Genomic DNA, 24,083 nt, shown 5'->3' with positions numbered 1-24,083 from the left:
CACCACAAGACTGCAGCTATTAAGGAAGCCTTGGGACCTACTGCTGAGAGAGAGGATTATGTTTATTCTGGACCTCATACTGGCTCTTAGTCTTAGAAAGAAGAAAAGGCAATGTGGCCAAGTCCACAGTGTCTCCTCTTCATCGTCAATTCCCAACTATAACTTGGCAAGCTGGAGAAGCATTTAAGACTCTACCTGCTGGATTGAAAATGGATCATAACTTAGTTTTGTTCCAAGCTACACCAGCACCTTTCTGTGTAGAATAAATTAATTCAATAAGCATTAAGTGCCTACCGTGTGCCAGGCACCATGCTAGGTGTTAGGGACACAAAGGAAAAAATAGCTCTTGCCCTCAAAAGTTTACCATCTACTAAGGGTTAAAGACATTGACATAGATAAATAAATACAAGATACAAAGTAACTTTAGGGGATGGGGAAATGAGACACTAACAACTAGAGGAATCTGGGAAGGCCTTTTGTAAGCAGTGGCCCTTGAACAGGGCCTTTACAGGCTGCATACTTCCATTTTTACTTCTGTAACTGCAAATAATTGCTTTGTTGAGAGGTGTTTGCACTAATCACCTAAAATTCACAAATCCTTTACTATTTCTGAAAATGTCTTTGATAATGATATTACCAGTATGGTAAATATTTTAGCTAATTCAGATTCATCTGTACTAATGGATTAAAATAGTGGCATGGAAAATACAAATTAGGGGAAAAAAATTAAAAAGCAGTTCAATTTGTCCTTGGAGTACATAATGTATATTTATTCTTTCTGCTTCCTTCCTAGGTTAAACTTTGTGATTATATTTGGCTTACCCAAGTTGTATTCCACTTTTGCTTCCTAGTTTTCCTGTCTTCCTTCAAGTCTGGGCTAAAGTTCAACCTTCTGCAAAAAGTCTTTCCTAGTTCTCCTTAATCTTAATACCTTCCCTCTGAGACTACTACATTCAGCATATCTGGCATGTACCCTGTTTGTACATGGTTATTGCATGCTGTCTCCTCTGGCAGAGTGTGAGTTCCCTTAGAGGAAGGACTGTTTTTTGTCTTTCTTTATATCCCCAGAACTTGACATGGTGCCTAGCACATAGTAGGCACTTAAATGTAAGCTGATTGACCCTTTAAGATCAGCTCAAAGCTCCCTTTTCTCCCTCATAAATTCCTCCACAAATCTTTTCCTGAGGCAGTGATTTCTCCCTGCTATGAATTCTTGCAGTACTTATTGGCCATTACCATTTGTAATTCATATGTGGTTCACAATTCACTGCTGGACAGAACTTTAAAAATTATCTACTTGCACCCCACATTTTCAATAAACTACCTTGTATTCATATTTTTATGTATACAGTTGTATCTCCTCACCTCGTTTCTGAGCTCCCTGAGGACGAGCACCACACGTCTTATGCTTTGTAAATCAGCACTTTGTATGATATGCACATTCAATAAATGCTCGTTAAACATGATTAAACCTAAAATGGAGCTGTTATTTTCTCAACACAGATTAAGCAAAAGACTTCAAAGTGTGCCGAGTGATGGTAGAAACTAATCTGATATTAAAAACTTACAGAGGATGAGTTAAAAAAAAAACCCAGGATGACTGAGAACTTATCCTACAAGCAACTGGTCCTCAGTTCTGGCTATCTATCCATCTATCTATCTGTATCTACAGACAGAGAGATATACAGATATATTTACACACACGTATACACAATACATACACCTACAAATGCATAGTACATATATATTTACACACACACACACACACATATTTATATTCAATGCTTAGGAGGATTCAGCCGCAACTTTGCATAAGGACGTTTAGTGGAGGGAAAAGAAAAACCACAAAACAAAACCTGGGCTCTCTAGACTTTTAGCATTTCCTTCCGCCACAGGTTTTGATGAACATAGAACTCAGGCAAGAGTACGACAAGCTGAGGTGAATCATTTGAGCTGAGGGTGGGAGGGGAGTATGTACCTCACTCCTCACTCCTGTCAAGTAGAGAACAGCAGCCGTCATTTGTCTCTCCTCTCAAAACCCACAAATGTGTTTGTAAATGTAAAAAGAACGAGGAATTTATAAATAAAATGACCCACATAAATCCAGGAACATGTATAGGGGTTCTCAGATGCGATTTTTTGGGGGCAACATAACTGTTAGCAGTAACACAGAAGTATTGTCAGCTAAGGTATGGGATCTGGACCTATAGCGTATTAAGAGAAATCCTTTTGAAAAAGTCTAGGGTGAATGCTCATCCCCCTTGCTCAGGAATTCTATCCTAAGTAGCCAGGGAGCCAGTTCTCTGAATCTTTGTAATTGTTCAGTACAATTTGATCAGCCTTTAAAACTGTGGATTGAAAGCTACTTAAAAGCTTTGTCTGTCTGTGAACAGAGGATAGCAGTGGCCAAATAATTCACGACACACAGCAGGTATGTTTTCTTTATTTTGAAGTGAAAAGTATGTGATTTATCTTCCAAATTAGATTTGTTGGGGCTAACATTAGCTTGCAGTCTCAACACACAATGTCCAGTTATTAAGAAGCACTGACAACCTGAGTAATGGGCCAAAGAGGACCAGAAAATATCTTCCTATGGATAACCTACAAAAAAGCCATTCAATCAGAGTGGGCTGCCCAGTTCAGATTTGTCAAAGGCCTGTCCTTTAAGCACTTCCTGATGGTCATATTTGACAAATATAGGAAATGATGGAAACACAAATGTCCATCTGATTAAGGTTACAAGCAAAAGAAAAAAAAAACCTTTGAGAGGTTGGGGGAAGAAATCAAATACCTATATAAACAAAAGCTCATGTCATTGAAATAACTATTTTCAGTCTGAATGGGCTTTGACTCTAGACTAGAGCTCATTCTTTTAAAGAAACATGCATTCAGTTTCTTTCATGGAAAAAAGCAAGTATCCTTCATTCGAAACATATTTATCAAGGGTCTACTGAGCATCTCTGAAAGGTACTTCCAGAGATCCATGCACTCCCTTCCCTTACCACAAGTGCATAAGTTTGGGTTGAAATTTCGGGGCAAGAGATGAAAGACATGGTCCTTGTCCAAAAGTACCTTACAATCTAGTACAAGAACTTATGATTCAGTAGCATCATACTTATGATTTAGAAGATTCAAAAATTTCATGATTTAAATTAATCAAGATCTTGAATCAAAGAGAAATAAACTGCAGGAGTAGCAGAGAGTACATTAATAATGGCCATCTTCTCCACAAATGGCAACATAGCTGAAGGTCATAAATAATCTCAAGACAAGTTTTACTTATCTCTGGATATCACACATTTAGCGAATACACCAAACACTATCACACCTTCAGCAAAGTCACTTAATTGGACTCACAAAAAATAGTAAAGAGGTGGGTGGAATCACTGTAACTTTTCAAAAACATGAAAATAAGCACCCCATGTATGGCTCCTTGGCAGGGAAAAGGCATGATGAGGAGTAGGCCATTGAATAGTGGAGAAAGAAAGTGCCTTTAAAAATGGAGGGGAAAAGGACTTTACTATAAATATCAGTTTAAGCATGACTCCATTTTAAAATCTGAGGCCACGTCACAATCAATATGGGAACAAAGAAGAGTATCTCTTATTTTAGCTCAAACCAAACATATCTAAGGCAGCACCTTTCCCTCATCTCTCTGAATTACTGCTCATCATTTAAAACTAATTCATAACTACTCTAAGGAGACTCCTTGAATCATTTTAATTGGTAAATGACCTTTCTCAACTTGAGTTTTCAAAGCCCTTTACTACTTCTCAACATTCTTATGCTATTTTCTGTTAATTTGTCATAGCTCCCTACTAAATTATTAGCTGTATAATGGAAGGAATCATAACCTGCCTATAGATATTTTGCATCGATCTGCCTCCTTGCACAGCGCTCTGCAGCACACACTAAATCAACACCTCTGTTCTAACAGTCATTGGGTGGGTATCACCTGCCTTGCCATCGCTTCTCATCAGGACTACTAAGCACTGATTTGCCTTCTAGACTCCTGGTTGTTGCCATGTAATTTATTGCACCCCAGGGACCACTTGGTCTTTTCATCAGCCCAGCAGCGGAACCCTCCTATATCTGTCTACATAGTATTCATTTTGAACTTCTTTGAATTCGCCAACATGCCCCCAGTAAATTATCATTGGGAAATATCGTCATTTTGAAAGATCCAAACAGTCTTGTTACACCTCACCAGTATCCTCTGTCCCTCTGACTGGAGGGCCAGGGCCATGAACTTCTCTATCTAGATGCTGGGAATGACATCTCATTTCCTACCCAGCTACACTTATTTTGTACTTCTTTGGCTCCTCCACCAGCCACTCTCCCATCCCCACCCCAAGTTGTTCAGCTTTCTTGGGTGTTTTGTCCTCCCCCATTAGACCATAAGTTGCTTGAGGGCAGGAATTGTATTTTTCATATTTGCATCAGCACAGCTTCTGGCAGAGAGAAGGAGATTAATATAATGTTTGATTATGTGTTTCTTCTAATTAGAATGGGAACTAATTGAGAGCTGGGTCTATTTAGCTTTTGATATTTGTATTCCCAACGCTCAGCACTTAGTAATGTGCTTAGAGTAATGTAACTTAATGAAAATTTATCCATTCCATTCCACCAAGCACTTAACAAATGTTTACTGAACTTAACTGTTGTACAATTCAAAACCAAATCACAAAAATTATTTTAGACCATATATTACCCTGCATTGCTTCCATGACTCCTCCCATTTCTTATCACAAATTAATTTGACTGGGGACTACTATCCTTGTTTTACAGTACACAAAACTGAGGGCTAGCACATTCTGCTTTATACATGGCCTCAGTTAACTCAGCCCAGAATGCTCAGACAACCAAGAAGTGTTTAACAAGAAGAATTATCAGCGTAGGCAGCGGAAGTTTCTGAAACAGAATTTTAGAATGCAAAATTTAGCAAAAATTTAGAATGCATTATTAAAGACAGTTAAAATGGTAGGACTGATCATTAAGAGTCACTTCTTTTAACAGGTTTACTTAGACTGTCAGGTCAAAAGAATACACAGCACACCTAGATTTTGTCAAAGCATTTGCTAGTGTCAAAATATTTTTATGGTCAAGAGAGACTACATGGACTAGTTATAGTATAGTTAGGTTAAACTAAAACTAGTTGAACATTTAGGCCTAAATAATCATTAATGGATGAATGCAGACTTGGAAGGACATCTATAGAAGTGCTTGCTTCTAAGCACTGTTCTAGGATCTACACTTGACATATTTTAAAAATCTTCCTTCATACATGAAAGCAGAGATGAAATGCTTATCAATTGTGCAAATGATACAAAGCAGGAACTGATAGCTAACAATGAAAGGCAGAAACCAGAATCCAAAAAGATCTGGAAAGGCTAGGACAATGGGTTAGGCCCAATTGACATAAATGCAAAGTTGTATACTTGATTTTAAAAAAATCAACTGCAAAAGAATAAGAAAAGGGATCCCTGCTGATTTAAAAACAGCTGGAGGTTTTAGTAGACAGAAAGCTCAGTGAATCATCAGTGTTCTCTGGCAGGCAAAAAAAACTAATACAATCATAAATGGCATTAAGTGAGACAGTGTCCAGAATATGGGAGGTTACTGGGTGCTACAATTTGGGGAGTGAGCTGAAATATTCAGAGAAGGGCAATCAAGATCAGTTGAAGTAACTAATTGACAATTTTCCAGGAGACTGGGAATACACTTAGTGGGGATCAGAAAATTAATATCAAGCACAGAAACAGCTGTCATAATGAAATGGGATTAAAACATTCGGCTTGGCCCCAGTGGGGCAAATTAGAAATAAATGGTGGCTAGAGAGAGGCAGATTTCAGCTTGATGTTTTTCACAAAAACTTCCTAACAATGCTGTGCACATGGTTAAGAAATGGTGACTAATTCAGTTTGGCTGGAATATGCACTGCATAAAGGAGAACAAGGGTGGAAAGGTAGTTTGAAGCCAGATTGTGAAAACTATGCTTTCATCTCTGTATGCCTCCTACATCTAACCTGATAGCTTACATATCATTTCATCCTGATAAAAATAGCACCTACCACATAAGGGTGTTGTAGGGAAAATCAAATACATAAATTGCTTTGCACGCCTTAAAGCTCTATATAAATGTTAGCTATTACTACACATAATTGTACTTCTAATTGTTGAGTTAAAAAAATGAGAGCTATCCAGAATTAGAATGGGCTACTTCAGAAGGTAGTGACATTCCTTACACTAAAGCTTTAAGTGAAGGCTGATTAAGTATATTGAGGATACTATAGATATGGATTCCCACTTAGATATGGATCAGAAACCTTGTAAGACTGCTTCCAATTCCTGAAATTCTGTAATATAGCCACAATGGTGTCTTGCAAATCAAAAATTAGATCCCAGAACATGAAAGTACAGTATATTGACTCTTCTACCATTTCCTTGTAAATCATGCAGAATCACAGAATCTCAGGGCCTTTTCACAAGATAAGCTTCTTGAAAAGGGATTGCCAGAGTTTCTGAAGTTGGGAATCTTCTCTTTATCATGTGGTGCTGACTCAGGTGGGTCCCCAGGATAATGAAAATACAGCCAAAATATGTCCATAATTTGTCATTAAACTCTGAAAGGTAGACCTAGGGATCCATGCATTCCATGAAAACATCAATTCTCATTACAGGGGAAATCTTTTTTTCACATGTGTGTATATACAGGGTATCTCAAAAATTTTAGTGCAACACATATGTCTGCACTTTAAAATACTCATGAAATCTTAAAAGGTACCTAAAGAAGTCAACCAGTTAAATGCTTACACGTTTATTTACTAGAGTGTTTTTCAAAAGATGTGGACCTCATTCTTTAGGCTCTTTTCAAGGCACAACGAATTTCCATAAATGATTTAAAATAGCAACATCCAAAAACAGTCTGGTCCCAGTCTGGTTTAACTTTCTTTTTCCACAGAGAGGCAAGATCCCTTAGACTGAGCACTAGACTAGGAAGGTTAGACATCTGGCTTCCTGTTTTGCCTCTGCTGCTGACAGGAACACAGTAGAGACCTTTCCACTTGTGCTTCAGTTTTCTTTTCATCTGCAAAAATAGTGATAAAACCTTGCTGACCTCAGAAGATAATGATATTCATCCATTATACTTTGAAAAACACCTAGATAAAAACTATGTTTGTTGTGGATTCTCCAAAGGTCTTCTCTAGACCACATGGTAATTCCTATGAATCCAGTTCTTGACCTAATAATAAAGAGTTTATTTCAGGAACATTTGAGGGTGGGGTAAGCAAAGACAATGGTAAGATTCAGAATCCGAGACAATTCAGCCTGGAATTTTATGTTCCAAAGTTACTTTGATACTACTATGGTTGTTGTCATTATTATCATTTGCTGTGAAAATGTAATATATAATTGTGGCTTTAAGAACACCATTTCGTTGTCATTAAATTAATAATGAATCCTTTTATACAAATATCATAATCTCTTCTTATAAATGCATAGAAGTCAAGAGATATACAAGTTAAGAAGTCAAGAGATATATCAAAAAGATATACACACACCCTTCTACCTCCTGAAAATCTTTTCCATAAACAAGCAGCTCAAAACTAAGGTTAACAAAAGGGGAAATTAATGAACAGCTTTCTTCCCAGTCTGATAGATTAAGTCCTTGTTGCCATCCATTGAGGGACAGACACTGGTGCTGCCTTTTCTCTGGGGCTCAGTAGTGTAGATGCACACAACAAGGAAAGACTAGACACAGAAAGGGGTCACATTAGGAATCCAGAGCCCAAAGCTACTGACAAAGTCAGAGTATGTTAAAATCAAGACCATGAAAGCTGAAGCTTGGGAAAAGGACTGGGATATTCCAGGTACAAGAAGAGCCCAAAGCTACTAACAATGCTCGGAGTATGTTGAATGAAGACATGAAAAGAGCTTCGCTGCAGCTTGGAGAGGGGTCGGAAGACTTTCCTGGTACAAGGTCACAACAGTGAAACAATTCCCCCCTAAATCTCCCCACCTCTCTCCAACCATCCGTCACTTGCTACCCCCACAGCCAGACAAGCCTGGTTAAGACAGAAAGAACTTTTGAGCTTTGGAGATCTGAAGACCTACATCTGGATTGCCAGCTCTGTATGTGTTAGGTATGTAACCTTGGACCACTCACTTAACTTCTCTGGGCCTCAGTTTCCTCATCTGTAAAATGGGGGAACACCTGCTCTGCTCTTCACGGGGTAGCAGCTAGGATTAAATGAGATAATGCATGTGAAAATTCCTTCCCCCTCATCACAAAATCGAGGTGCTGTTGTCTTCGTGATGAGCGTCAGCCCCTCCTCACTTCCCTCCACCCTCAAACCAGCCCAGCCCACCATCCTCCCCCTCGCAGTGCGGTGTCACTTGGGCAGGGACAAGGCCTGTGGGGGCGGGGCGCCTCTGGCCAGGACAAGGCCCTGCCACCCCAGCCCCGGTTCCCCCGGGGCAGCCCCGCACCCCCAGAGCCGGGGGTGCCGGTCGCCGCTCCAGGCCCCAGCAGGCTGCGGGGCGGCGTCGGGGGGCACTCACCGATCTGCCCGATGAACTCAATCTTGATGCCCTGGTGCTCCAGCCGCTTGTTGGGGTTCTTGAGCGCCAGGCTCACCTTCCCGGAGACCGTCTCCCCGTCGTAGAAGAGAAAATACTTCTCCTTCTTGCCATCCTCCGTCTTGTGCTCCGCTCGCTTCCTGCTCTCGGCATCGCTCAGCAAGATCTCCACCTCCGCGCTCTGCCCGAAGCCGAAGAAGCTCATCTCCCCGCCGGCCGGCCTGGCCTGGCCCGGGCAGGGGGCTGGCGACGGCGCACCCGCGGTGAGGCTGCCCGGGCGAGGCGAGAAGGACGAGGGAATGCACCGCCCCAAGCGCCGGCGGACGGTCCCGCCGCGGCCCCCGCAGCAGCACGCAGCCGAGGGGGCTCGGCGCAGCGGCTGCACTCCCTGCAAAGCCCCCCGAGGAGCCGGCCCCCAGCCTCCACCCCGGGCACGCACGGCTTGGCTTCGCTGGCTACGCGGCAGAGGGGGGCGGGGGTCCTGGGGGCGGGGAACCAGCCTCTAGCCCCGGATACGCGCGTGACTTTGGGCGCATGCGCGCCGACCCTCCCTCCACCCTCCTCCTCCCCTCCCTGGGCTCTCTGCGCAAACGTAGCGGAATGAGGTCGGGGATCCGTTCCTAGGTAGCATCGGGGGGGTCTTGTTCGACTTCTATGAGGCTTGCCAGCACAGCGGAACGGTAGCTCCCGCGGGGGGGTGCTGAATTTCACCTTCCATTTTAATTCCCTCCCCCCGGAGAGTTTGCACACCTCGCCTACACCTCCCTACGTTCTGAGGAGGCCCCTGGCGCATGCGTAGCCCAAAGGGACAAAGGTGATTAGTTCCATTCGTCTTTACTTCGGATATTCTGGAAACTTTTTTCACCCTCCAGTGAGCGGGGAGAAAATTTTGGTTTGTCACTCCATGGGCTGTTTTCCCGCTAAAAAAAATAGAAGGGAAATCATCTGTTGACCTTAATTACTTCCTTCCAGAGTCGCCTTCCGGCGGCCGCCATTCCGTGCGCTGGTGTCGGGGGCGGTCGTGGATTGGCCCACGGTGAAAGGGGCTCGGGGATTGTGGTTGGCTGGCGGGAAAGGGCCCGTGCGCGGTGATTGGTCGAGGTGGAAGGGACGGAGCGCGCGCAGAGCAAGTTTTGAAAGTAGACCAGAAGACTTGATCCTTTGGTGCTATGTCGCTGCGGCCGAGCTTCGGGAACTGCCTTGAACGCTGGTGCTCCTCCGGCCTCAGCCTAGGTGAGGAAACAGACTGGGGGGTTGCGGGGAGGCCCCGTAGGGGTCGGGGAAGCGGACGGAAGAAAGGAAGGGAACCCGGCCCTTCCCTTAGCCCCCTAGCCATTGGCGAGCAAGCCCCGCCCACATGCCCTGCCTGGTCCTAGAGAGGGAGGTGGGAAATTGGAAGTGCCTGTGACCCCCTCCTGTGTGGGCATTCCTTCCTGGGGTACCGATCGCCGTCGGTTCACGTCCTCCTGCACCCCGTAGTTTGTGCCGAGGCCCTCCTGCAGCCCTCGGGTTCCGTCTCTCCCTGGACCGCCCCATATACTTAATTATATACGAATATACATATGTTCGCCCATTTCTTTGACATCTTCATGCCCTCTGTGTCTTGCTCGCCACGTATCTTACGTGTTGTTGCAGAGAGGCCTCTCAGTATGATGGCTTGGAGTTAGAAGGACCAGTTAAAAGCCCCCGCTGGGTGCCTGGGTAAGCCGTCTGACTTGAGCGCTGCAGCGCTCGCTGAGCCAGTGACTTTACAGCCCCTTGATGTATGCCATTTTACTGTCCCAACAGTTCCTTACTTCTCGTTCCTCTCTTGTTGGTTACACGGACATCTTTTGAATGATTGTGCATCTCCACTGAGACTATATGCCATGTTGTCTGTCTCTCCTTTTTTTCAGTTTCTATTTATATTTTTCGTTCTTTTACATCACCATAACTTTCTCCAATATCCTTTCCCTGAGAGCTTTCTCATATGACAGCTAGTATGTTTATTTCTTTATATTTTTGTTTCTTTCGTTAAATATTTCCCAGTTGCATGTAAAATGTTTTAACATTTTTTTTTTAATTTTGAGTTTCAAGGTCTCTCCCTTCCTGCTCTCTTTGAAAAGGCAAACAATTTTATAGAGATTATACAGGTGAAGTCAGGTGAAACACACAAATAGTATTTTTAAAGAAATAAAAAGAAGAGGAAAAATCAGCATAACTGATCTGTTCCATAGTTTTGAATCTTAATACACTTAACAATCCAGTTCTACTCAGGAAGAGGCTGGTGGTGTAGGGCAAGAAGCCCTGGATTTGGACTTAGGAGACCTAAGGTGGGATCCTATCTGCTACTTACTAGTCAGTCAGTCAGTAATATTTGTTGTTGTTAAGCAGTGTCTAACTCTTTGTGACCCCATTTGTGATTTTTTTGGCGAAGATACTGCAGTGATTTGCCATGACCTTCTTCAGCTCATCTTCGGGTGAGGAAACTGAGCCAAATGGCTAACGTGACTTGCTGCCCCCCACTGGCTTCCTTTAAGTCCCGGTGAAAATCACATATTTCCAACACCACTTAACTCTAGCGCCTTTCTCTCTTTTAATTATTTCCTATTTATTCTGTATATAGCTTATTTGTATATTTTTGTTTGCTTCTCTCCCTCATTAGAGTGTGATCTTAGAGCAGTGCTTGGCATATAGTAAGCACTTAGTAATATTGTAGGTGGCTCAGAGAGTAGAGCACCTGTCCTGCAATCAAAAAGACTCATCTTCCTGAGTTCAAATCTGGACTCATCCATGTGACCCAGGGCAAGTCACTGAACCCTAATAGCCTCAGACTTTGAGATATCCTGTGTAAACATGTTTTCTCCTCAGACCAGACAGGAAATTCTGCAAGGTCAAAGACTTGTATTTTTCTACCCTGCTATTCCTTTCCTCTCAGTGCCTGGCACTATAGATACACATATACAAAATATATACAGAACAGATAAGAAGTAATTTTGGGGGAAGGTGCTAACACTTTGGGGACAAGTGGCAATGCTTAATGTAGAAAGTGGCACATTGAAACAAACTAGAGGTTCAGTGAAATCCTTTGTTAGGCTTTTAAAGCCCTTTACCACCTGGCCCCAACTATCTGTCCAAACTTGTTATTAGAGGCAGCTGGTGGTATAGCAATTAGAGCTACTATAAAGGAGTATCTTGTTCTTGGCATTACTAGGAGGCCAGCATCACTACCACTGTGACCTTGGGCATGTCATTTAACATCTCTTGGCCTCAGTTTTCTCATCCTTAAAATGAGGAGTTGGACTAAATGACCTCTAAAGTGCCTTCCAGATCCAAATTTGTGCCCTTATGATCTTTAAAATGAATCCCACTTTAGTAACTAGGTCAGTCCTATTTTAATGTTTAGTTGCTTTAATTTGGGGGTGGGGGAATGGATGATGTTATTGAGTGCCAGCCAGGTCCTATTCGCTTTCTGGCTCTTCTTGAGGAAAGTATGTACGTGCATACGTACACACCTATACATACACATATACGTATATGTGTGTTTATACAGTAGACCCTTGGTTTATGAATTTAATTCATTCCCAGATTCTGTTTGTCATGCGATTTGTTCATATTGCGAAGCAAATTTTCCCATAAGAAATAATGTAAAGTCAGATAATCAGTATCACATCCCCAAAAATATTCATATAAAAATAATTATTTATAATTTTAAGTAAGTTTTTTGTCCCTAATGCACCTGAAATACAATAGCAATGATTAGTACACAATGTAAACCAAAAAATAAACTAAATTAACCTGCACTTTACGTTTGAGAAGAGTTGTGGCTGGCCTGAGGGAGACAAGAGGGAGGAGAGGTTATTGCTTGGAAGGAAAATCTCCTTCTATGAGAACATCAGGGAATTCAGTGTTGTCGGGAGTGTTCTCTCTTGTGCTACTTTCACTAAAAGTAAGACTGACACTGCTGCCTTCACTTTTTGTTTTTTAGAATCACTTTCATGTTTTACTCATTGATAATTTTTTCTTTACATTGACTTTTGACTAGGAATCTAATGACACATATTTTTGTTGTTTTTTAAAAATTAATTTGTTTTCAGTTTTCAACAATTACTTACATAAGTTTTAAATTTTCTCCTCTTCTCTCCCCTCTCCTTCCCCAGGATGGCATATAATCTTATATGGGTTCAAAAAAAACTCCATTGCCCTAGTAGAGCATCATCCCTTCTTGAGCTGTTCAAGTCCAGACATGATGTACTGCAAATTTTTGTTCATTCTACAAGAACAGATTTTGCAAAACAATTTTTCCTTGTCCAGGTTACTTGTAAACTGAGGTTCTACTGTATACACACACACACACACACACACACACACACACACACACACACACATTCTTTCTTCATTCCTTTATGCCTACTTTTGCATTGAAGTCACTAAGTATAAGGAAGATGTTGACTTAATGTGAAAGATACTGAAGATTTCCTCATGTTCCCATTCTCTGCAGTGCATGTAGGCACATAAAATTCAGGTAGTTACCTCAGTGGTGGCTTTTGTGCAAATAACCAGTATGAGCAAGACCAAGTGTCCTAGGAAATGAGGTATCTGTTGCCTTTGAATATATAATTTCATCTCATCTCATTTATATGCTTTTCCAAATAGAATTTGTGAGCTGCCTTCCATTTATTTAATTACAACTTCCATTGGATTTCATGTATATAGCAGAAATGTTAGTGTTCTCTACTGTCACTTAAGGCACGGAAAGGTAGTAATTTATATTTGTGAAGGGAATATCCTATCCTGAGGAAATGACAGAAGGCTTGAACAACTGAAGGAACATCATAATTGTAGAACACTTTGAACTTCCCAAAGCATCTTTGCATCTCCTGCCGATTCAATACAATATCTCTGTGTGGTATGAAAATATTAAATTGCAAATTTAAATTAAATATAAATTAAGTTATTAAATTAAAATATAAATTACATAATCTGAATTATTTACAGAAAAATGAAAACGTAAATGTTAGCAATAACTGACATTTAGATAGTGCTTTAAGATTTATTAAGATCTTTACATACGTTATCTCATTTGAACTTTCAGTAATCCTGTGAAATAGGGTACTACAAATGGTATCCCATTTTACAGATGAGGAAATTGAGTTTGAGAAGATAATTGGCTTGTCCATGGGTTACATAACTTAGTAAATGTTAAATATTAAATTTAAACCCTGACTCCAAGTCTAGCATGCTTATCCGTTATGTACTATTACCTTTACTCTTTTTCGTGATCTCTTTTCTTGCCCCTTCTAAAGATTTGTATTATTCCCCCCCACCCCATACGCACACGTAAATATATGATGTGTATACTTAAAGGGAGCATTAATTAATTAATTAGTGTAGTGTTCATTTTTTGTATTCTGCTCCTTATTTTCACTGCTTTATATATTTCATTAGTTTATATATTTATATAAAATGTGTATACATTTTTACATATTCCTCATATGTGACATTTTTTGAAGATAGTGGTAGTAGTCAGTTACATTGTTATGCTAGAGTGGGTTCTGCCATTTGCCAGTTTGTGGATATGCATCGTTTGGTTGTTTCTCAGATTTTAACTATTAAAAATTAAGCAACTGTGAGTATTTTTGTAAATTTTGCCCCTCACCCTCCTTTTATAGTAGCATTTGGTGGTGAATTTTTGAGAGGATATGAATGACAGTTGAAAAAGAGGGATGGAAAAGCAGGGATGAGTTTCTATCTGCATCATTGGTGAGAATTTTTGAATCATTGAGATCATAAATCCATTTGAGATTTGAGTAATAGCATACTTAGGATGTAGTCCCAGTTGTGGGATCACTGGGTCAAAGGTTATGATCAGTTTATAATTTTTATTGTGTTGCTAGGGTGCTGTCTAAAAAAAAATGCATCGCCTTCCAGTTCTGTCCATTGGGACCTGTTTTTCCAGCAACGCTGAATTTTAATATTAACTGTTTTTGACAATTTGGTGGGCATGAAGTAGCACTGCAAAGTTGTTTTCATTGTTGCTTCTTTGATTATTAAACAGTTTAAACAGTTTTTGAAGAGGTTGTCATTTACTCATATTCTTTACATGCTCAACATCCTTTAAAGCCTAACTCTTATGCCCTTGATGAAGCCCTTTGTTACCATGTAACAGTATTGTGTGCTTTGGTTATATATCTGCAAATTATTTATCTCATTATTCCTACTCGCCAAATAAATGCTGTCTTTAAGGGTGTAACGTCGGGACTGAGTCTTCTCGAAACTTAATATACTTTGTAATTCTTGTAATAAATTCTTTTTTTCCCCCACTTTATTTTTTAATTTTTTAAAAATTTAATTAATTTATTTGTTTTCAGTTTTCGACAGTCACTTCCATAAGTCTTAAATTTTCTTCCCCTCTCTCTTTTCTCCCTCCTTGAGACAGCTTGCAGTCTTATATGAGTTCCACATACATTCTTATTAAACACATTTTCACATTAGTCATGTTACATAGAATTAAAACAAATGGGAGAAACCATGAGAAAAAAACAGAACAAAATGTAACACAAGAGAAAATAATCTGCTTCATTCTGCATTCTGATTCCATAGTTCTTTCTCTGGATGTGGATGGCATTTTGCCTATAATAGGTGGATAATAATTTTTATACCTACTTCCCAGGATTGTGAGAATCAAATGATATAATGTACGTCAAGTCTTGCTCCATAAATATGAACTCTGGTTATTATTCTTAGTAAGAACTCTATTGATTAATTAGCGCTTGCTCAACATTAATGAGTTCTTGTAGGTCCTAGCACTACACAATATCCTTGGCAGCAGTGAAGTATTACATTAACCTGACTTCTACCAAGGAACACCAGAAGTACCTTTTATGACCCTTATTACTCTACCAGATTGATCATTCTTTGCTGCTTCAGTTAGTTAAAGTAAACTGACTACTAAGTTTTAAACAGAACTGTTGATACTTTACACTATTTGTTTTGAAAATAGCTTTCTATTTGTGCTTTTGAATATAGCATAATATGATCTAGAATTCTGGTTGACCCTGCCCCCATAGAAGGGAGAAAATAACTTTCTCACAATAGCATAGCAGCAGTTGACATTAAAATAGTTATTTCATTAATTTTTTATTTCAATGATCATTTTCACATAATGTGTTTCCTTTATTTGGGAGTAGTGGTGGTAAACCAATACCATAAAGGTAAGCAAAGAACATGACCAATGCTTTTTAAAAAATCTTTTATTGAGCATGATCAGAAAATGTTACACTAGAGAATGTTAATATTTTCTTCCTGCTGAGGACTGATTAATTTCATTTACAATATTTTACCACCAGCATGGGTAGACACAGTCTGGGAACTGGATTTCATGGAAACTGAACCTTTGGATCCCAACATTGAAGCGCAGATCACAGAGGATGGACTATATGCGTTCACCGAACTCTATGAGAACCTTTTTCCTTTTGCTAATCAAGACCATGGAACCACAGAGGTAAAAAACATGCTGATCATTTTTAGGTTTGAAATTAAATGGCTGTTACATTAAAAATGTAACTCTCTCAAGTAACATAAGTTATACTGTAGCAATTGTATGAAAGACATGTAAACTTTATGGGTATAGCCATTGGGTCTTATGTAGACTTTACGTATTTCCCTGTGGTTTTTTTTGCACAGTGCTTAGCTCTTCAAGGAACTCAAAGCAATAACAATTTTTCAAAATACAACAGTAAAATAAACAATGTGAAAAAGAGCACAAGTCTAGAAAGATATATGTGATAATTTCATCTAGCTTGGGGCTGGTAATTTAATCTCTCTTGCATTGTTTTCTCAGCTATAAAATGAAGTCATTGAACTAGATCAGGGGTTCTTAATCTTTTTTGTCTCACAGATCCCTTTGGCAGTCTTGCGAAGCTGTGGACCCCTTCTCAAAATAATGATTTTTTTAAAATTATTAAGACAAAATGCGTGGAATTGCAAAGGAAACTAATTATATTCAAATATGATTTCAAAATATTTTTAAAATCCATTCACAGACCCCAAGTTAAGAATCCCTGGAGATTATTTCTAACGTTCCATATATCTCTCTTTTTAAAAAAATCCAAATCCAAATGGCAAAACATTTTTGCTTCCTTCACTTTAAGAAGATACAACTCCCTAAACAGATGAATGATGATTATAATCACTGGCTGATTTACACAAAGACTTTTTAAAAGAAATTGTCAAGATGTTCAAGTGCTCCTAGCATTGTTTTGGATATCATTGATTACTTAAGGGAGTAGGTAAGATAAAAGAAACAGGACAGAGAAACTTAGTATTATGAACCATTGAAAATTGCAGATCAATCAGAAATGAAGATTAAATACCTTTAAAATATTTGATTTATATATAGCTTTTTCAGAAATAAAGCTCTTAAGTAAAATTAATTTTAAAAAAACCCAACAAACTTTGTGCCAGCTCAATTAACTGCTATTTATCTTACTTCTATAAGGAAGCAAGAAGGTCCAGGTTGAGTTCTTCAGATCTCTTGGATTTCATTCGAGAGGTTCACTTTGATAACTTCTGGACACCTGGAGGACAAAATGGTAGAAATTATTACTTTGTGGGGGTATTTTACCCCTCTCTTCAGTTGATGTATTGAAGTGGTAGTTGTAGTTGTAGTTATCTGCTGGTAACTTGCAGATGATAAAAGAGGGACTAGATTGACCAGTCCCTACCTCTGTAAAGTAGCAAGTTTTCCAAAAGTCACTTAAAATTTAATTTTAAAAATTTTCTCCAACTCCTGACTTTTCTTTTTTTCTTTTTAAGAGTATTTGGACCATCTTTAAGGAGAACAATATTTCTCACAATGTACTTGTGGCCCTTTTCTATCACTTTGTTGAAACAGTCCATAAGAAAAATGCCACCATGCAGAATCGAGAATATGGTCTGCATGCTGCTGGGCTTTACTTTTTATTGCTTGAAATTCCAGGTGAGTGAATGTTATGTAATCAATCATATCTCCTACTACTTTGTCTTTCTGCATTTTTTCTTACAACCCAAGTGTTCCTTGTTTTCTTAATTCCTCATTTGAAAATAAAGAATTCCCTCCTCTCCCCTCCCCTCCCCCTCCCCTCCTCTCCCCCTCTCCCTCCCCTCCCCTCCCGCTCCCCTCCCCCTGAGCAATATAACTGATTGATTGGAAAAATGGAAAGAGTGGAGGTGGAAAATAAGATGCTGCTGCCATTGTCCATTTTTATGGTGACAAGACCTCATACTAATAGAGAGGTGATGGAAATAGAGGATATATGTGAGATTATGAACTTTACAAGATATTTTAATGTGAGATTTTAAATTGTCCAACCTACAATAAAAGAAACTGAGGCAGAACACTGAGCCAATGACATTTTATTAAAGGGTCCATGGTCCCCTCTAATGAAGTGTACTTCAAATCTTGCTCATGATCTGAGATGCCCCCTTCTTCTGGGGCCTTATTTTTATAAAACTTGATACCATGTTTGATATTTGAACACTCTAGAGGGAATATACAAAATACAGAATCCCATTGGTGGATAGTCCTTGCTCCACAGGTCAAAAAGTGATGTATCACAAATGCTATGTCAGTAGCATGGTCTTGGAGTGGTGGACAGAGCATGGGGCATCTCCACTTAGTGGTCATGAGATAGTCACATGCTCATGTTGGACAAGAGATACTGGTCCGGAGGTACAAAAATAAGTTGGGAGACTTTCCATGTAATTGAATCACCTCTGCCACCCGTGGTCACCATAACAAGGTAAAACAAACGTGGAGGGACTGTAGTTAGCTTCCTTTCATTAAACAAGTAAACTTCCAATATGCAGTTCACAGCTCTGGGGCTTAATATACAGAACTTATAATTATTACCTCTGTGGAATCATCAAACTGATTAATACTGATTGGAATAAAATAGGGGTCCAAATGAATCATTTCTCACAGTAACTGGATACAAGAGGTGAAGGAGAAGAAAAAATCAAAGATAACACTAAAGTTTTTAACATGAAAGACTGTAGTAGTATGTGTAGTACCATGGATAAAAATATTGAAGTCAAATGGAGTAGCATGTTTAGGGAGAAAGATAAATAAACTGGTTTTTGGTTATGTAGAATTTGAGCTGCCAGCAAAACATGCAGGTGAAGATGTCTGGAGCCCAAAGAGAGGTCAGGGTTAGAAATCATCTGTATAAAATTTGTTGTTGAAGCTATGAGAGTGATTGAGATTGCCAAAGGAGAGGGGAAGAAGACCAAGGACAATCATTTGGGGAATAATAACATCAACTGGTTGTAAAGAAGATTAGGGACTAGACAAGAAATAGTTAGAAAGGTATAAAGATAATTAGTTTTTAAAGGTATGTTCGTGGCTCAGATTCAATCCAGCTCAGACTCTGACTAGATGAGATTCTATCTGGCCCACTTGTGAATACAAGACTTACAAATGCTTAGGCTCCTTAAGAGTCAACCCAATATGGTGAATCTTTAATAAACTTTGTTTTTCTTTGGCTTTAAGAAGGCCTGAGTTAAATTCATTCGAGCAGGACCCGGCATGTCACTATTTCGGCGCCCCCAGTACCCCTCAGACCTCAACATATCATTCCCTGGCTAGGAATAACTGCTAATCTCAAGTTCTTCTGCCAAGAATGGAAGTGGAAAGCCCCTTTTCAGAAAAAATGACAATTCTCATAAATACACCACTTGAAATTTACAACAATCTCATAGTAACCCTTGAAGCACAAGATACTTGATAAAACACCATTAAAATGTTCATATGTCATCTTCATGGTAGAGAAACATAATCAAGTGCTGTAGACCTCACCAACATTAAAGCCACAGTCTCTCCATGAGTATATCCAATCTGCAGGGCACCATTCATTTCATAACTAGCTCTCTGGTCAAGGAGAAGATATTGCAAGCATCCAGAAAGAAATAATTCAAGCAACATGGAGCCATAGTCAGGATAACATTTAACACCATCTATGTTAAAGGATCAGGGATCTACTTCATACCCATTAGATCAACTAATAGGATAGAAAAGGAAAATCACCAATGTTGGAGGGATGGTGGGAAAAATGAGACATTACTGCATTGTTGATGGAGTTGGGCTGTAAAACCATGTATGCCCTCTGACCTAATAATGCCACTTCTAGGTCTATATCCCAAAAGAGATAAAAAACAAAATGATAAAGGAGCTCTATATACAAAAAAAAATTATAGTATCTCTTTTCTGTTTACAAAGAATTGGAAATTGAGGAGATACCCATCAAATTTGGTAATGCTAAACAAAATGTGGTATGTGATTATAATGAAATACTATTGTGCTATAAGAAATCATGAGCAGGATTCTCTCAGAAAAACCTGGAAAGACTTAAACCAACTGATGTAAAGTGAAATGTACTCTGTATAGAGCAACAGCAATATTGTGTGATGATCAGCTGTGAGTGACAGCTATTCTTGGCAATAGAAAGATATAAGATGTCTGAAAGACTTATGATGAAAAATGCTCTCTATCCTCAAAGAAGGAAGGTGGCATCAATATGCAGTGAAATATTTTTTAAAAAAATTAATACTCTATTATGTTTTTCTCTTTTTTTGATACTAAAACCTTTGCTCTGTGCTGGTACTGTTCTCACTGGAAGGGGCTACAAAAAGGAAAATTTAGATACAATTTTATGTTCATTTAAAAAATTTTTATTGATAAGCTTTGTTTTTCCATTAACTTTTTTTCCATAATGTTCTGTTTATTACCTGCCTGAATTGCCATAACTTGTAACAAATTATTTTAAAAATAAAGAGAAAAAAATGCTCAGCAAATTCTACACACACCAAAAAAATAAAAATAAAAGTATGGTAGTTCTGAATTAGGGCAGCTAGCAGGCACTGTTGATGTAGCACAGGGCCTGAAGTCAGGAAGATTTATCATCCTGAGTTTAATCTGACCTCAGGCACTTATTAGCTATGTGACCCTAGGCAAGTAACTTCACCCTGTTTGCCTCAGTAAAAATGAGCTGGAGAAGAAAATGGCACCAGTATCTTTGCCAAGAAAATCCCAAAAGGGGTCAGGAAGACATGAATAAAAATGACTAAAACAGCAACAAAGCTCTGAATTTAAGGAAAGAGAGAGAATAATCAGTAGGAGCGTATATTCAGAAATTCCAAGTGACTTAACAGAATCAGAGGTAGATAAGGACTTGAAAAAAGGTAGTTCTTGGGTTTGTAGATAAGTATGTAACTTATGACTTTAGAGTAGTTTCAGTGGAGTAGAAGTCAGGAGGGGATTGAGAGAATAGTCATTTTATCAACTGACAGTCAATAAGTCTTTGTTAATCACCTACTATATGTCAGACACTGCTAAGTATTGGAGATTCAAAAAGGTAGAAGACAGTTCTTGCCTTAAAAGAGCTTATAATCTAATGGAAGAGATACCAAGTAAGCAAATATGTACAAATAAGCAAAATATAGGACAAATAGAAAGTAAAGAGAAAAGAGGTGCTAGAATTAAGAGGGCATGGGAAAGACTTCCTGTAGAAGATGAGATTCCCTGATTTAAAGGAGACCAGTAGGCTTGGAGTGTCTTGTTCATGGAACAGACAGGAGACAGTGTCATTGGATGGAAGAGTACTTGACTGGGAGTAAGGTGTAAGAAGACTGGAAAAGTCAGGAGGGGACCAGGTTATGGAGGACTTTGAATTCAAAACAATGAATTTTGCATTTGATCCTAGAGGCAAAAGGGAGCCACTGGAGCTTACTCAGTAGAAGGTAACATGGTTAACGCTATGCTAAGAAAATCACTTTGGTGGCTTAATGAAGGATGGACCAGAGTGAGGATAGACTCAAGGTAGGGAGACCCTCAGGCAGGCTATTACAGTGCAATCCAGGTGTGTAGTGATAAAGGCCTGCACTAGAGAGGTGACAGTGCTGGAGGACAGAAGGGAGCATATTTGAGAGGGTGTTGCAAAGGCTACAGAGAGGTCAAAGGGAATGAGAAAGGAAAAAAGGCCATTGGATTAGCCTACTAAGAGATCATTGCCTTTGGAAAAAAGTACCAAGATCCCTCCGGATGTCAGATGATAAATTAATCTAGAGCTTGAGTATGGATTCTCAGGGATGGAAGAGAAACACATTTAGCTCTAGCATTATTCCTTTTTATTGTTTAATATTTATGACAAGATTCTGTGCAAGGAAAATTTGCATGTTATATGTGAACTGCAAACCAAATGTGAATGCTTTCTTCCTTGGTCTCAAATTTCTCAATTCAAATTATTCAAAGGATAGGGATAGGAACTAAATCTGGGATCATTGATAAGTATTGAATGTGTTCCAGATGAGAATATAAGTATTTACGTCATTACTGTAAGTCAGCATTTTCACTGTGAGTTATAGTTTTAGAGAATTGATAGTACACACTGAAAGTTTGAGTACCTTGCTCAGATTCACCCAAGTAGTATGGATCATGAGCACATCTTGAAATCAGGCCAACTCTCTACTATGTACAGTTTTCTTGGTTATTTAAAACGAATTGCAAACTTACTGTTTGGTTTTTTTTTTAAAATTCATTTGTAATGTAATTGAACATATGTCAAGATTAATTAAATCCTAACCTGCTTTATTCTTTATGAACAGGTAGCATAGCTAATCAAGTGTTCCATCCAGTGATGTTTGACAAATGTCTTCAGATTCTGAAAAAGAGCTGGCCTCAAGAATCTAACTTGAGTAGGAAAAGAAAAAAAGAACATCCTAAGAGTTCTCAATCTGATTCAAGAGGAAATAGAAAGAGAGGAAAACCACCCAGAAAAGAGGACTTTGAGGTAAGAAGAAGAAAATTTAAAAGATGTTAGTAATTGTAGGATTTTGAGGCTTTTTTAGCTTAAAGCTCTATGATCAATTATATAATCATTATATAAAATTTAAAATTTCAGGTCAGCTAATAAGGCTACACTTACCTTGTTTGTACTTAGCTGTGTACATATTGTATCTCTACCCTGCCACCCCTACCTCCAGTCTCCTACTCCCCCACTCCCCTGCCTAAGAGAATGTGAGCTCCTTGAGGATAGTGACTATTTTTTGTCTTTATGTCCATTCCCACTGTCTAACACAGTGTTTCTCAAGTAAAGGCTTAATAAAAGCTTGTCGAATTGAATAGTAAAAATAGCAAATTTTTTAAAAATCCCAAAAAGCCAACTGAACAAAACATAGTATATGATTTTTACAATTACTTTTATGTAGAAGCTACTGATTTATTGTTCAGCCTAGAGGCCGATGGGCTACCTGAGTCTGCTCACCTTTCGCAGGTCTTCGGAGGCCAACCGGATAAACGTATTGAGAGAAGAGACTTTCCAGAGTCAAACAAGGGTTAGGCTTTATTCAGGGTCTTAGTTACGTATCCATATGCAGGGTGAATTCTTCCCCAGAGGAGAGGAATCCTCCTCCTCCCAAGGGGCAAGGATCATACAGCAAGAGGATGGGAGTGGAAGAGGGGAGGGACCCTCTTCCCTCTAAGGGCCCCGCAGCAAGAAGAGCCCCCGGAGGGGACTCTGAATCCAGAAGAAGTCCTTCAGGCTTTCCTGTCCCTACTTAAGCTCTCCTGCCGCATAGTTTGCACGTGAATACCGTGCGTGCTCTCAGCCCCTAGCTAATTAACAACAGGTGTGCTCAGACCACAGACCAATCTCAAGGGTGGGATGCTCTCCCCAGCAAGTTTCCCACTGAGAAGAGGTGGAAATGCACGAGATAGCCCGTGTTTCATGCCTCAATCCCCAGCTGTTCCCTGGGGGGCCTCGTGAGAACTCTGAGGTTTAGAAGTCCTCACTTTTACCTGCCCGAGACTGTCCACATGAAAACTGAGCTTACACCCCCAACAATTTATGTATCAGAGATGATATAAAAGATGGTTTTTATTGACATAGCCACTAGGATGTGATTAATGCTATGTGGGGATGTTTAGATGGGCTAGGGGAATCCTGCTGTTGTCCTTTTCCTTCCAGCCATCCATTCTCATCATTGTGTTACCAGAGTAACAGTTAGCAAGTTTTTATTAAGCCTTTGTCAAGCACTATGGTTTGGTGCTAAGGATACAAATATGGTAAATTCTTTGGTCTTCTTCAGCAATGAAGGATGAACACACATACATGGTAAATTCTTATTCTCAAGTATTCTTGCATTCTCTTTGGAAAATGGCATGTACCTATATAAGCATATAAAGACTATATGAATGGTACTTTAATAGAAAGTCATTTAGGAAGCTGGTGGAGGGATCAAGAAAGTCTTCATGTAGAAGGTAATGTTGGATCTGAGTCTTGGAGGAAATTATGGATTCTATGAGGTGAAAATGAAGGCTAAATGCATTCTGGTGATAGGAGATCACCAATGCAAAGGCACAAAGACAGGGAGTGGTTCAGAGAGAAGGCTAGTTTAGCTGTACTGTAAGGTGCAGGAGGGGGGGTAATGAGGCAGCAGTGATAGATTGGGACCTGGTTGTGGAAGCTTTTAAAAGCCAAAATGGGGAG

The 24,083-nt window shown here is 39.4% G+C and overlaps 2 protein-coding genes across 5 annotated transcripts in view; one reads left to right on the top strand and one right to left on the bottom strand.

Moving 5' to 3' along the window:
* The window catches only part of VPS26B (VPS26 retromer complex component B), a 30,876-nt gene extending 21,773 nt beyond the window's left edge, over nt 1-9,103 (bottom strand). Inside the window, exon 1 of the mRNA XM_072611636.1 lies at nt 8,563-9,103. Within this exon, the coding sequence (XP_072467737.1) occupies nt 8,563-8,785 (223 nt within the window). The 5' untranslated portion in view covers nt 8,786-9,103. The remainder of the gene's footprint in view (nt 1-8,562) is intronic.
* Nucleotides 9,104-9,131: 28 nt separating this feature from the next.
* The window catches only part of NCAPD3 (non-SMC condensin II complex subunit D3), a 126,703-nt gene continuing 111,751 nt past the window's right edge, over nt 9,132-24,083 (top strand). For 3 of the 4 annotated variants that reach the window (XM_072611630.1, XM_072611629.1, XM_072611627.1), the window contains exons 1-4: nt 9,132-9,813; nt 15,909-16,063; nt 17,377-17,539; nt 22,201-22,385. In XM_072611630.1, the coding sequence (XP_072467731.1) occupies nt 9,750-9,813; nt 15,909-16,063; nt 17,377-17,539; nt 22,201-22,385 (567 nt within the window). In that variant the 5' untranslated portion in view covers nt 9,132-9,749. The remainder of the gene's footprint in view (nt 9,814-15,908; nt 16,064-17,376; nt 17,540-22,200; nt 22,386-24,083) is intronic. The other variant, XM_072611628.1, reaches the window with a different exon arrangement.

Source organism: Notamacropus eugenii, chromosome 5 (genome assembly GCF_028372415.1).
Source record: "Notamacropus eugenii isolate mMacEug1 chromosome 5, mMacEug1.pri_v2, whole genome shotgun sequence".
NCBI lineage: Eukaryota > Metazoa > Chordata > Mammalia > Diprotodontia > Macropodidae > Notamacropus > Notamacropus eugenii.
This window is presented reverse-complemented; position numbering and strand designations above follow the sequence as displayed.